This window comes from Marmota marmota, unplaced genomic scaffold (genome assembly GCF_001458135.2).
Source record: "Marmota marmota marmota unplaced genomic scaffold, marMar, whole genome shotgun sequence".
NCBI classification, from domain to species: Eukaryota; Metazoa; Chordata; class Mammalia; order Rodentia; family Sciuridae; genus Marmota; species Marmota marmota.
In genome coordinates, this window is record NW_026000037.1 from 46,642,723 (window position 1) to 46,656,315 (window position 13,593).

The window sequence follows — 13,593 nt, forward strand, 5'->3', positions numbered from 1 at the left end:
CCCCCCCCCCCCCCCTCAACCAAATCTTTGATTAGGTTCTAAATTATTAATTTGCATTTCTTTGAATAAATATGCAGCTGCAAAACACTTTTTTCTCTTTTTTTGGTACTAGGGATTGAATTTAGGGCACTCAACCATTGAGCCACATCCTTAGCCCTGTTTTGTATTTTATTTAGAGACAGGGTCTCTCTGAATTGCTTAGCACCTCGCCTTTGCTGAGGCTGGCTTTGAACTCACGATCCTGTCAAGCTGCTGGGATTGCAAAGCAGTTTTGTTTAGCACTTGGTCTCACAAATGTTTATAGGGATTGACGTTCATAATCTCACTAGTGTTTAGTCCATGCTATTTTAGAGAATTGATAGGATCATCACTAATAAATAACTAATAAGATTGTAGTGGCACTTGCAAAGAATCTCAGCAATAATTTTTTAAAGGAAACATTTCCTTTACATTACTATATGACATAATTAGGAATTTTCATATGTGGATTTGTATGAAGTAAGGCACATTTGTGTAGGATATACTACAGGTGTTCCTCTTTAACATTAACAAAGGAGAAAATATATATCTCAGTAGCTGATTCCTGACTGCTACTGTTGGAGACAAAAACCTCCAATTTGCTCCAGATGAAAATCTGGCAGCTTCACTGGAGTTACTATCTATTATTAAATCATCTTTAAGTCAGTCTTCCCCAGAGTACAAGATGAGGCATTCCGGACAGCTCTGATCAAATCTTTATTCAAACCAAAGTGGTCCCAGGTAAACAGGGAAGAGAAATGGCTTATGTTTATTAAATAAAAATTAACTTTTGCAGAATATTTTCTAATTTATTAAATGTTTCTTTTTGCCTTATTTCATTTAATCTTCCAATAAAACTTTGAGACAGGGATTCTATGCTATCCTCTTTGTTTCATAGGTTAGGAGGACCTCAAATCTCACAAAGATCAAATGAATTCCCAGTAATCTCAAGCAGTGCCCAAGTCAGAGCTGGAGCCTGACTTCATCATGACTTCAGTGCTTCTTCACGCAAAGCTTGCCAAAAAGAGGGAAGCAACACTCCTACGAAAGAGAATATTAAAATGCATCTTTTATACTCAAATAGTCCATTTCTTTTTCAGCTATCTTAACCAGATTCAACATTTTTTGGAGGGATTACTACCTGATAGATTAATTTTACTGTTCCTGAAGAGGGTAAAATCCTGTTTCCCGGTGAAGACCACTTTGCCACATGATAGTTCAACTAAATGTATCTTTACATTAGTCAGATTGCCAGGCACGGAGGCACATGCCTGTAGTCTCAGCTAACTGGGAGTCTGAGGTGGGAAGGGTGACAAGTTCGAGGCTAGCCTGGACAATCTCCAAAACAAAACAATAAATAAAATATTAAACGGCATGCCATCTTAACCTAGATTCTCCCAGGAATTTAGTTATTCCCATATTCTTATGAAGAAATATAACCCTTTGAATCTGTCTCCCTGCTTTCTTCTCTCAGCAGATTCCTTATCAGTTTCAATAATTCACTGCCTAGCCCATATTGGATGAGTTTCTACAATATTGACAGGCCATGTGCTAGACCTGTGGAGGGTTTATATGTCCCATGAGTCCTTTAATTTAACAGCTTCACTAACTGCATAGCAATGGCTTTCCATGTGCCTGGATGAATGTCTGCCATTAGCCCACATCTGACCATGGTATTGGTATACTGTGTGCGACCATGGATCGTTACACATGCAGGGACTGCGGAGGGGTATGTGATTTTATTGCTTTTCCCAAGTGATTTCTAACTATACTCAATTTATTTTATTGTTCTCTGTATCTTTAAAAATTCTTTTCTTCCCCAAAATGTAAAAAGGGAAAGGAAGAACCAAAGGAGAATGAATTCTATAAACACAAAAAAATTTTCTCCAAAGAAATAAAAACATGTTGGTGTGCTGAATTATTTTGAGTATGGATTACCTTCCTTTCCTTAGTTCCTTTTTTGGTGTTGCCTTAGTTTTTGTATTTAATTGCTACATTGTTTCAAACATTTCACTTTTTACTATACTACTCACTGGCTATGATCCTAACTTAAACTTGATTTAAAATCAAGTAATGGGGCCGGGTAGCTCACCTAGTATGTCTTGAGACCATGGGTTCAATCCCCAACACTACAAGAAAATGAAAAAAGTACTTAGAAATCCAGACAAGGGAAAAAGCATACTAACATCCACAGGCACATTCTTCTCTCATTTTCTTCATCCTATTGCCCTGGTCTGTAAATTATACTGTAAAGTAACCAGTTAATTATTTCCTGTTTTATTTCACTCTATTGAGAAAAGCTTTGTTGGCAGAATTAAAAATGGAATCTAGTTTTATTGTGTGTGTGTTTGAGGAATGCACACAGCATATAATGTTCATGTGGTCTGTATTTCCCTTTTTAATTTTTTTCTAGCTGATATAAACAGAAATGTAATAAATGAGCTTTTAAAATTGAGATGAGCAGATTCCCCCAGAATGAAAGCAAGAGGTGAGAGCTGCCCCACCCCAAATACAAACCATCATCTAATAACTAACTAAAAACATCTTCTATGTTTTAAGGAGAAAACAGAGTTTTAAAAAGCAATGAAATTGGACAGCAAGCCACTCACAACCAGTGCTCTAGAAGCAGGAAGACTCAGGGTGAGGAGGGGAGATTTCAAAGACTAGAGTTGCATGATTCTGATATCCATTTTTCAAGTTTAATACTTGTGTAATGATAAAACAAAGTGATTAAGATGCTTGTCCACTTCAGATATAAAGGAGAAAAAAATTTACCTTAAAAATTACTCAGATACTTTAATTGGATTTGAAGAATATTTGGAGGAAAAATGATTGCCTTATAACTCTTTTGCCAAGAATTATTTCACATTTAATATTATTGATTTTAATAACTAATGTTTACATACCACTTGAAAATATTAGTCCAATATATATGATACCCCTTAAGTATTACAACACTCCAGTGTGAGCAGTGTGTCCACTTAGTAGATGTGGAAGCCAAGGGCTCACAGAGCCTAAGCAGGAGTCACTAGCAAATGATGGACTATGTTTTTTTAAAGGAAGAATTCACACTACTCTTTTTTTTTAAAAAAAAATATTTTTTAGTTATACATGGGCACAATATCTTTATTTTGTCTATTTATTTTTATGTGGTGCTGAGGATTGAACCCAGGGTCTCACACGTGAGAGGCGAGCGCTCTACCACTGAGCCACAACCCCAGCCCCAGATGGACTATTTGGAACCGTTTTCCTCCAGCTCCAAATCCCATGTTCTTTATTATTAGCAAAATACACAAATAGAGATTTACTCAAACCAAATTTAAGAAATGGAAGTCTTTAGCTGCTTGGGTTTGTCAACCTATGTAGAATATACATGACATGTTTTATTTTCTTGATAACTTTACAAAACTGAATAATTGTATGGCCTCAAATTATTATTTTAGTGTACTTAAAAATTCCTGGTGGGGCTGGGGATGTGGCTCAAGCGGTAGCGCGCTCGCCTGGCATGCGTGCGGCCCGGGTTCGATCCTCAGCACCACATACAAACAAAGATGTTGTGTCCGCCGAAAACTAAAAAATAAATATTAAAAAAAAAAAAAAAAAAAATCCTGGTAATTTTTACTTTGTTCCTGATTATAGAAATAAAAATTATTTTGCTTAAAAAAGCACTAAAATTCATTTTTTGAACCTATGCTCAGGCAATACTTTACATATTAAGTGCTTAGAAAATGTTCGATGTTTTTCTTTTTTTTCAAAATTGATCTTCATGAAAGCCCCCTTTTGTTTTCTCACCCACAAATTGTTTTTTACTCTGTGTTTTGGCTTTGACTTTTCTAAAATGCACCATTTTCACCCACAACTTAAGACAGCTCTGATATTCTTAGTACAACATACTGTATGTAATGGTAGCTGTTTAAAAACTGGAGATCAGATTGTGCATAATAATATGTGTAGTTTGGATTATATAAACACTACAGGAAGAAGGAGAGACAGGGCCCTTCTATGTACAAATTTCAGATTGCTAGCTGCATGACTGTTTGGAATGTTAAGCACTCTTAACTAGGCAGTGATGAACTTACTTCTTTAATGATTGTGACTTCTGAAACTTTTTCAACTAAAAATAAAGATGCCAGAAATAAACGAATTTATACTATGTAATTTTCTACTTGCTATTTAGGAAGACCTGAGAGGAAATTTTTCATTGCCTTCAAAGTTCAATTTAAACTAAGTAATTTTATTAAAATTGGGAAATATAGCTGAGAAGAGCCAAACACAGAACAAAAAATTATAAATTTCATTCATCATTCGTTTCACCCAGTATGAATGGGTCTGAAGCAAGAAACTGTAACAGTCTATCTCCTTAGGGCTGTCTCTCTTTCATATTTCAGAGTAGACTGTTTTTGTCTTTTGTTTTTCTTTTGTCTTTTATCATGTGGTTGGTTTTGTCTTTTATCATGTGGTTGCTGTCTGACTTTCCAGTCTGCTGGAAGATTGGAAAAGTTTTTACACATTTCATTTCAAGAGAAGTTAGTTAAGTAAAATATTACCATATTTTTTCACTCCTTTTGGAGTGGAGAATGAAGTCAATAGCTTTCCTGGTTTACTTGGTTTGAATTTTGTTTTAAATATTTGTATCTTGCTTTGTTTCAGTAAGACCTCAAGGCTGCCGATACATTTACTGCTCAAATATCAACATAGTTATAATCAAGTCTTTGGAACTACGGATAAAAAAAAATCCAACACATTTCAGCCATCTTTTATTTATTGTAGAGAGGTTGTGTGGCCTTTTGCTTCCTGTCCCTTTCCATAAGAACTTTATATATGGACACCACTCCTGCTGGTATCTTTATATTGGGAAGCTCTGCGTGAGGTTGAAGTTTTTATGGGGGGAAACTTGTTTAAAACACAGTTGTCTTTAAAGGCGGGTTTGCAGCAGCAAGGGTAGGGGTTGCCAATAAATCCATTTATAGCAACTTCTGTATTCTCTGCTCCAGGCACACCAATGGGAGACCAGCGTGTCATTCTCTCCAGCCACACAATGCAGCAGCGATTCTAGTTGACTCTTCTGTAAGAAAGGCTAACCCAAAGGGCTTTGGGGATAGAGTGGACTGGGTCCTCCGAGCTGAATTGGTTGGTAGGATCCGGAGAACACAGGACTCCGGAATCCCTAGGCCATACTTTGACTTTTGCTCTGCTGGGAATAACAAAATATTTTGGGAGTTTAATTTACTGCCACCATCCGACACAATAATAGCATCATTGTCTGTTCTCCCCTTCCATGACTCCCTCCTCCCGCCGACTTCACGAAGTTGGCCCTTGGTGGACCTAGTGTGGACAGCAAGGCAGCCAGGGGAGGTAGAAGGAGTGCTGCAGACTCCGCTCCAGGGTCTCCCGGGTCTCTGGGGTAATAACTGATCCCCGAACGTCCCCAATTTGCTTTTGGGAAAGAAAAAGACCCAGCTGTCGAGTTGCATTTTTATACTTTCCATTTCTCTTAGCTCATTTTGTCCCCAGAAAATGAGTGTTTGTGTGTCTGTACAGTTAAGTGAGGGAGAGAAAAATCCAAGAAAGCCACACAGGCCAACCTAAGGCATTCACTGAAACTTCAGATCGGTTAATTGCTCCCATATGTCCTCCTCGCTGTTTTCAAAAGGCAGCAAAGAGGGAAGGCCGGGTCACTTTATTGATTTTTAAAAGGCTGCAAAAAAGACTATCATCCATCTCGTCCTGTCCTAGAAGGGCCCTGGCGCTTACCCAGGGGACCAGTCTCTTCCAGGGAAGCTAGGGGGCCGTCCGCAGGGACCAGGCCCCAAGAGGACCAGCCCCGAGGCGTAGCGCCCGCGCCCGTGCCCCACGGGAAGTTCGCGCGCCTTGCCCCAGCGGGTCCCGGGAGCGGCCGCAGTTCCAAGAAGGGAGGGGCGCGGGAGGCGCGGCCGGGGCGGGCGCGCGAGAGGAAGGTGCCTTCGGGAACACGCGCAAGGGCGGGGATTCGCGCTGCCAATGAGGCCCGGGTGTGGGCCGAGCGAGGCAGGGGGACGGGCTGGAGCACAGCCTTCACTGTGGCAGCTGCCGGAGCTGGAGGAGAGGCAGCCGCGAAGCGCCCAGCCGGCCGCGCCCGGAGGCCTGGCTCTGGGGGTGGGGATCCACGCCGAAGAGCTGGAAACTTTCCCGGCAGGTAACTCCCGTTGCCGGGCCTCCCTGTGTCCAGGGCAGGGCCAGCTGCCGGGGAAAGAGATTGGAGGAGAGGGTCTCCGAGAGGAGGAAAGGGTGATGAGAAAAGCGTAAAGGCGTGTGAGAAAGTTTCTGGAGCGCCCCCTCCTCTGGCGGGCACAGTCGGGAGGTTTCCGGGGATAGGCACAGACATGTTGGGCGCTCCCGGCCTTGGTCTCGGCGCCTCTGGGGAGTCGGCGCCTACCCTGCGCCGTTTCCTGCGCTCTGGACCGAGCGGGTCACCGTGGACCTGGGCTGGGTGCAACCGGGAGCACGCGGGACATGCTTGATTTTCGGGACCACCCCAGCCCCGCGCGCCTGCTAGTCCCCTTTCCCGCCTCCTCCGTAGTCCAGAGCTTGGAAGGGGCCTGAGCTGCGTCTGGTACCTGGGGCGGGGAGGCGGGGGAGAGGCACGCCGGGCACCGCCGGGTGGGAATAGTCTGGGGGGCGTGGATCGGGAAGTTGCAGAGTGAACTTAAGCCTAAGACAATCATTTTGCCCCTCTTTGGGCCGAAAGTCTAGTCTTGGTTTCCGAGAACACCGCCGTCAACATATCCATGCTCTTTTCTTTAATGGGGGTGGGGAGGGTGTGAGTTACGATTAGACCTTAACGGTATTTATTTTATTGGGGAGAGCTGATAAACATGAAGATTGTACCAGTATTGTGAGCCCCCTTATTTTTTGAATGCAAGGTGGTTACTTTGTGGGTATTTAATCAGGACGCCGGGTCCTGGAGGACTTTGGGGTGCGGGGCGCAGCGCTAGGGGTGTGAGGGACTCCCCGCTTTGGCGCGGCGGCTTTCCGGAACGGCTGGCGGGGAAGGAAGCCCTAGGCATTGTGTGGCGTGTTTGTAGACAGAAAGGTCTCTGGACTGGCGTTTTCAAAACTTAAACTTATTGTGTAAGGCTCCGGGAGGAAATGCGGTGGTGGCCTGGTAGAAATGCGGCGCCGAGGTAGAGGGGCAGAGGACGCCGAGCTTGGCCACCGTCTTCTTCCAGCTGGGTCGACATACTCTCGGCAGCCTCAGATCCCGGTGTCTTCAGTGATGGGACTCGTCACAGCGCTATTTTCTTCTGTAGTCTACTGGGGGAGGTGAGGAGGGCACCTTCATCTTGAACTTGACCCTAGGAGTGGTATCGTCTGGGTGGGATACTAGGTAAAGGGAAGCTGAATCTTAGTGTGAGAAGGACCTCATGCTGCGTGTAGCAAGGAAGCTCATGGTTCAGAATCCTGGAGGAAAGGTCTCCGGATTGTTGAGGTCACTAACTCTAAAAATGCCAGACGCACCAGACTGCAGAAGTTAATATGTTTTGGAAGAGGTGGGGGTAGGAGAGGTAAGGAGAAACCTGGTTAGTTGGCACAGAAGATTGGTATTTCTCTGTAGTGGAATTGAAGGCAGTCTGCATCTCTGCTTTTGCCAGATCCGCTACTCTCCCCCCACCCCCTTCCTGGGTCGTCTTTATTCCTGCCAGGCTGGCACTCCTGTAGGGGGGAGGGGAAGGAGAAGAGAGCAGTTGTGAGGCTTCTCTGGTCAGCCTGGAGGTATTTCAGATCCGCTACTAGGAAGATTCCTGGATTTTAACAGCTGCTTCTTGATTGCTGGGAATGAAAGAATTTATGAGCGTCTGAGAGGTGTTCATTATGGTAGTACTCTGAATGTTTTACTCATCTAAACTAAGGATCTCACAAGGGACCTTTCAACAACAGTGCATCAGTTCATGCAAAGTTTGTGTCAGCCAGAATACTTGGTGGGTGTCAGTCAAAAAGCATCATAAATATATCCCGGTAGTTTTGAAATGAAAAATATGCAGGAGGAAAGAAAGAATGGTATCTGACATCCTTCAGGACTTCCTCCTAGGGTTGTTCCTGTTACCTGCCAAGTGAATACATTCCAGGCTTCATTACTTTTTGTAATTTGAGAATAAGGGATGGGAAATAGTGTCATTGATTTTAATGGAGGCGGGAAAATCCAGAAATAAATTTAAGGTCGCTTTTCATAGCTGTCTTGCAGTTGTGGTGCCACAAACTTAACTTTTGCTGGAGTTTGGAAGCATTGGTTTTCCTGCTTTCTTGGTTTAACCACCAGAATGTCTAAATTATCATAATTCATGTTCATCATGGAGCTAAACAACTGATTCATAGTCAGCCTTTTTCTGCTTCCCATAACAGCCAAAAGAACATTTTGTTTTTTTAACCACACACAATTTATTTGATGCCATAGTGGGTTTTTGATACTGGCTGATTGAGGGCACAATTTTAGAGACAATGGAATTGTCTTTATGAAATTTTCCATTTTTAGGCAACTTCTCTTTGAGTTGCTGATTAATTTTTTATCTTCCAGGAAACATTAAAACCAGTGTCCCTGGGCTAGTAGAGCTATAATCCATATTATAATGAGGGCTGCTAGAATGACTGGAGGTTAATGTTATGTCAGTGTTTCCATTAGACCTTTCTAACCCAAATGTAAAGATTTTGTTTCCGTAAAGTTGACAGTAGGATAGACAGTCTCATAACTAGAGAAATGGCTTTATTTTTGAGATGAAAAGTTTAACTTGGAAGTTACAGGAGTAAATTTACAGAAAGAAAAAAGGTGGCATGCATTCATACACACACACACACACACACACACACACACACCCCACATACATATGGGGGGATTTATGAGAGTCCTTAGAATAGCTTTATTCTGAATTGTATAATTATTATTATTATTATTTCATACTGGAGATTGAACCTAGGCGCTCTACCACTGAGCCACATCCCCAACCATTTTAATTTTGAGACAGAATGTTTCTGAGGCTGAACTTGAATTTCAGCCCCTGCCTCCCAGTAGCTGGGACTATAGGGATACTGCCACTGTGCTTAACTGAACTGTCTTTTAAATGCATTTTTCATTGGTGGTGAAATTGTGCTATACCCCCACCCCATCTTTAAAAATTTTTGTTGTGCAAGGCTCTTAAGTTTTTCTGGAACTTGGTTTTCTCACCTTAATCATCTCTAAAATGGAATTATGTTATAATCCTAAAGTTCTGTGGCTCTTCAAGAGTTTGAGAAATCTTGGAATTCTGGAGCTGTGTTGTAATTAGGACAGTGCTAGACTTTATGAACGGCTTTGTTACAAATTTTATCCCTGAACACTCAGTTGAGTAAACCAAGGTCCAGAAGTTAGGTCAGTTTGCCCAGTATCATCTATGAATCATAGAGTTGAACTTGAATCTAGGTCTTCTAACTTGCCCTGCTCCCTTCCCCATACCTTTTTTTTTTGTTCACAGAAGTCACCTATGAATTGGCTAAAATCTGACAGACTAATGTTAACATGTGGCAGTTTCTCACAGTATTTCATTTATGGGTTATTTTGGTTTTAGAACCTTAGGGTTAACATCTATGCTTTGATGTCAGGGATTAAAAACAGTTCACTAATAATGGTAATAAAACTTCCTCCCTAGGAGAGTTTCAGAAAGTCACATACTCCGACTAATCATTTGTTTATTTTCAAGTTCTTTTTTATTAAGTAGGCTTCAGGGTCTAACATGATTTATAATCCAGATGTGTAACGCAGACAGCATTCTTAAGGAAATCACTTCTCAAATCTACTTCTGTTTAGAAACAAGAAATGAACATATCACTTGCCTTTCATCTGGATATCTCTCAGACTGATTACAAAGCCTGGATCAATATTCCTTTTTAGGTGTCATAATTCTTGGGCTCTTTCTACTGATGACTGGTTAAGTCTGATTTTGCAGTAGTTTTTGAGCTAACAAAATCCTTCCTTTATGCTGTAGTTTAGTGGTAAAGAAGTAGTAGGTTGCAGGTGACCATTTCATGATATCTCTGTTAGGACATATTTGGGAGCACTAAGTGCAGCTGTACACTCACTCTGGAAGCTGGTGTGGACTTGATTCTTTCTTCCCTCCCTTCTTCTTTGGATTGGCCCAAGGCCTTGTACATGCTAACTAAGCCTATGTTTTACCTTGGAGCTGCATCCCCAGCTCCCTGGATTTTCTTTAATAGGTTCAAAAATGGTATTACGTGTAAAGCTATAGACTCTTTTCTGTTTGAGCAACATATCCATCTTCATCTTTTAGAACTTACTCTTAAAGGAATATCTTTTCAAAATAATGAGCAATGGGGGCCTTAGTACCCAGTGATTGCTGTGAGGGAGGTGTGATAAATCTGAAGTTGGTGTCACTTTCTTGAGAAATGAGAGGAGAAAAGAGTATTGTGAAGCAGTATTTGCTAGTGAAGCTGAAAGACTGTTACCAGTGTACAGAAGAGGACAAGAGCCCCAGAAAGGTAGGATGGCTGTTTTTTTTTTTTTTCGTTGTTGTTGTTTTTAAATCAGGGGAGTGGATTTTGAATGGGGAGCACTTTGGATGAAGAAGGCTCTTAGGAGACATTGACATGATCTTGTGGAGAGTGAAAGAAGTTCTCTTTGTTTGCTGATGGGGTTGCCCTTCTAGGATAGGAATTGTCTTTGGGAGTGTCTGCAGGTATATCTGTAATCAAGGAGAATGCTCTGGTAAGAAGAGTCCCATAGACAAGAATATTGACTAAGCTCAAGGACAAGAAAAGTGTTGCAGAGTTATGGCACAGTCCTTGGACTTGAGCACAGGTTTTGCAACTAACATGAGGGAATTTATTAAAAACCTTCTAGCTGCACTTATAGATAGATGTGAACCCAGTGTGTTCAGCTATCTAGTCTAGTGCCATGGTGACTCAGCCCCTTCCCTGCCCCACCTGGCACAGCTAGGGTTACACACCTATCTTGGATAGTGGCTCTTTACCTCTTTGGTGCCGGGTGGGGAAGTCCTTCAGAAACCCTTGGCTGTGACCTTTTCATATGAAGGTTACTCAAGCAGGATGGGACCCCATAACATACATTCTGTTGAAGAAATATGAAAAAGATCATAAATATAAGGGTGCATACCATATATTTGCACAGTTTATAGTACAGTGTATATATACTTAATGTGATGTGCTTTTCCCCTGTCGCACGTCATGCATGCATTCCCTTGTACATTCTTCTTTGGCACTGATTTTTTTTGGGGGGTGGGTACTAGAGATTTAACCCAGGGATGTTTTATCACTGAATGAATTTTTTTTTCTTTTAAATTTTGAGGTGAGGTCTCACTAAGTTGTTGAGGGTCTTGCTCAGTTGGTGAGACTGGCCTAAACTGGAGATCCTCCTGCCTTAGCCACTCAAGTTGCAGGGATTATAGGGCATATGCCACCACACCTGGCTTCTTTAGCACTGTTTTAGTGGTGGTTTAATAAATACCTTATACATGCCATCATAACTTAATTTAACAATCCATTTTGACATTTAAGTATGTTTGGAAAGAAAGATTATCAGAGCCACTTGGCTCTGATGTGATCTTTTTTTAAATCATTATATTCTGCCTATATATTTTTAAAAATATTCTTTAGCTATACATGGACACAGTAATCTTTACTATTTTGTTTATTTATTTTTATGTGGTGCTGAGGACTGAACCCAGTGCCTCACATGTGCAAGGCAAGCGCTCTGCCACTGAGCCACAACACCAGCCCCTCAGATGTGATTTTTGTCATCAATCACCACTTCCCAGCACAGTGTCCAACTTGCAGGGATACCTGGCTACTGGTAGTTCCAGAACCTCATGTCCTCAAGAAGCTGCCTCTTTGCTCTTAGTTCTAATTTAGGAAAACCCTGGAGAGAACATTGATTGACCTGGTGCCAGCCAAAGAAGAGTTACAGTTGGCAGTTCCCATTAGATTCACAAGATGGGACTGTGGGGAGACAACTTAATCCATAGGGAAGGAGGGAGGAAGATAAACAAAGGCACTGTCTTTGTTTCCCAAAGTGGTCATGACAACATACCAATGTGCCAAAGGCTGAAAACATATCTAATGTTCTTGTGATCCACATGCCTGTAGGTTGGAGAGCCGTAGAACCTGTCCACATGCTGTGCAGGACTTTGAATAGCTGTTTACACAGGGTCTTGTATAAGGGGGTATTGAATTACTACTAAAAATGTAAGAGTTGGTCATTATTCCCACGTAGCCCATTAAACTCCCCTCTTATTGCCATGCTTTGCTCTAAGTTTTTTGAGATTAGTAACATCAATTATTAATGTTTTTGAGTGCTTGCTGATGTGGAACTAGATGTGTGAATTAAAAAAAAAAATCTGTGGATATGAAATAGTGTAGTTCTTACTTCTCCTCTTATCCTTCATACATAGGGATGATTGGTTGCCCATAAAACAGCATTCTATGTCCTGCCCCTCTTGCTTCTTGTGCTTAAACCAACAACTGTTTATTTGTGTAGGACTCAAATTGGAGCAGATCTCCGCTGGCCTCTGCCTGGTTCCAGGCTCACTTATGGCTCTAGCGGTTACATGATTCATTGGGGGCCATTGCTTTGATAATTTACTGTGTTTTACTTGCTGCTATAATTCTGCTTCTGATAAGTTTTCAATCGGCCATGACCCTTAAGGGTAAGTTGAGTGTGTCCTTTCCCAGAGGAAAAACCACCTTAAAACTGTTTTCACAATATCATACCTGTTGCCCATGATTGGTCAGTGAATAGGTCTGTGGCACCTGTTGGGTCCTGCCATAATTGAAACACAGGTAGTTAGTGCCAGAAGACTACTTGCACAGAGTGCAAAGACTGAAGATGCCTAAGACCACAATTTCTCTTTCATAACTGCTGAATTAACCAAACTTGGAAAGACTATGACTTAGGACCTCTGTGAGAAAAAAAAAACAAAACATTTTTCATAATTTAAGACAGTGATCTCTGAAGTGAAATGTGCCAGATCATCCAATATGGGAAGAAAGAAAATATTAGAACTTTTTCTAGAAAAAAAAATTAAGCCTTACTAATATTTATATGTGGGTTGACACAGATTGCCTCCTATCACTTAGGTTATGTGAGGTCACCAGAGGGAAGACTGGACACTTCACTACCTGGTGGAATTGAAATGGTACCATTCTTATTCTTGCCTTGGGTGAACTCTGTGCTTTTAGATGGATTTGTGAGTTATATTATTTAGGTTTAATTAAACTGATCCTCACAAAATGGGCAAGTGGCTTAAAAAGATTCTAGCAAAGAAATAGTACAGTCATGAAAAATGTAGAGTAATGATATACTTGATAGAGTATATGTGATTATAGAGTATATAGGAATGAGAAAACGTCTTGTCAGATTAAAAATGACTTTAAAATTTGACAAGAAGTTGGCACGAAAATTGTTTATGGGGTATTCTTCTCTTGGGACTCCTCCTCTTTGGGAGCTCTGCTTTCTTTCTATTATTCTAATAAATTCTGTTACTTTGCTGTCAAAAAATTGTATTTAGATTTGTATTAATAAATGAAAATGAAGTA

General features: G+C 41.3%; 1 protein-coding gene and 1 long non-coding RNA gene across 17 annotated transcripts in view; one reads left to right on the top strand and one right to left on the bottom strand.

The window, feature by feature from the left end:
* Nucleotides 1-4,762: 4,762 nt before the first annotated feature.
* On the bottom strand, nucleotides 4,763-5,903 carry LOC125619468. Its single transcript, XR_007351027.1, has 2 exons — nucleotides 5,773-5,903; nucleotides 4,763-5,212 (listed from the first exon to the last, which is right to left on the bottom strand). It is a non-coding gene; the product is annotated as an uncharacterized LOC125619468 (long non-coding RNA).
* An 82-nt stretch (nucleotides 5,904-5,985) lies between these two features.
* Nucleotides 5,986-13,593, top strand: part of Tanc1 (tetratricopeptide repeat, ankyrin repeat and coiled-coil containing 1) — a 231,962-nt gene continuing 224,354 nt past the window's right edge. For 14 of the 16 annotated variants that reach the window (XM_048812307.1, XM_048812313.1, XM_048812308.1 and 11 more), the window contains exon 1: nucleotides 5,986-6,193. In XM_048812307.1, the coding sequence (XP_048668264.1) occupies nucleotides 6,019-6,193 (175 nt within the window). In that variant the 5' untranslated portion in view covers nucleotides 5,986-6,018. Of the gene's footprint in view, nucleotides 6,194-6,997; nucleotides 7,321-13,593 lie in introns of those variants that run through there. The other 2 variants (XM_048812318.1, XM_048812325.1) reach the window with 2 other exon arrangements.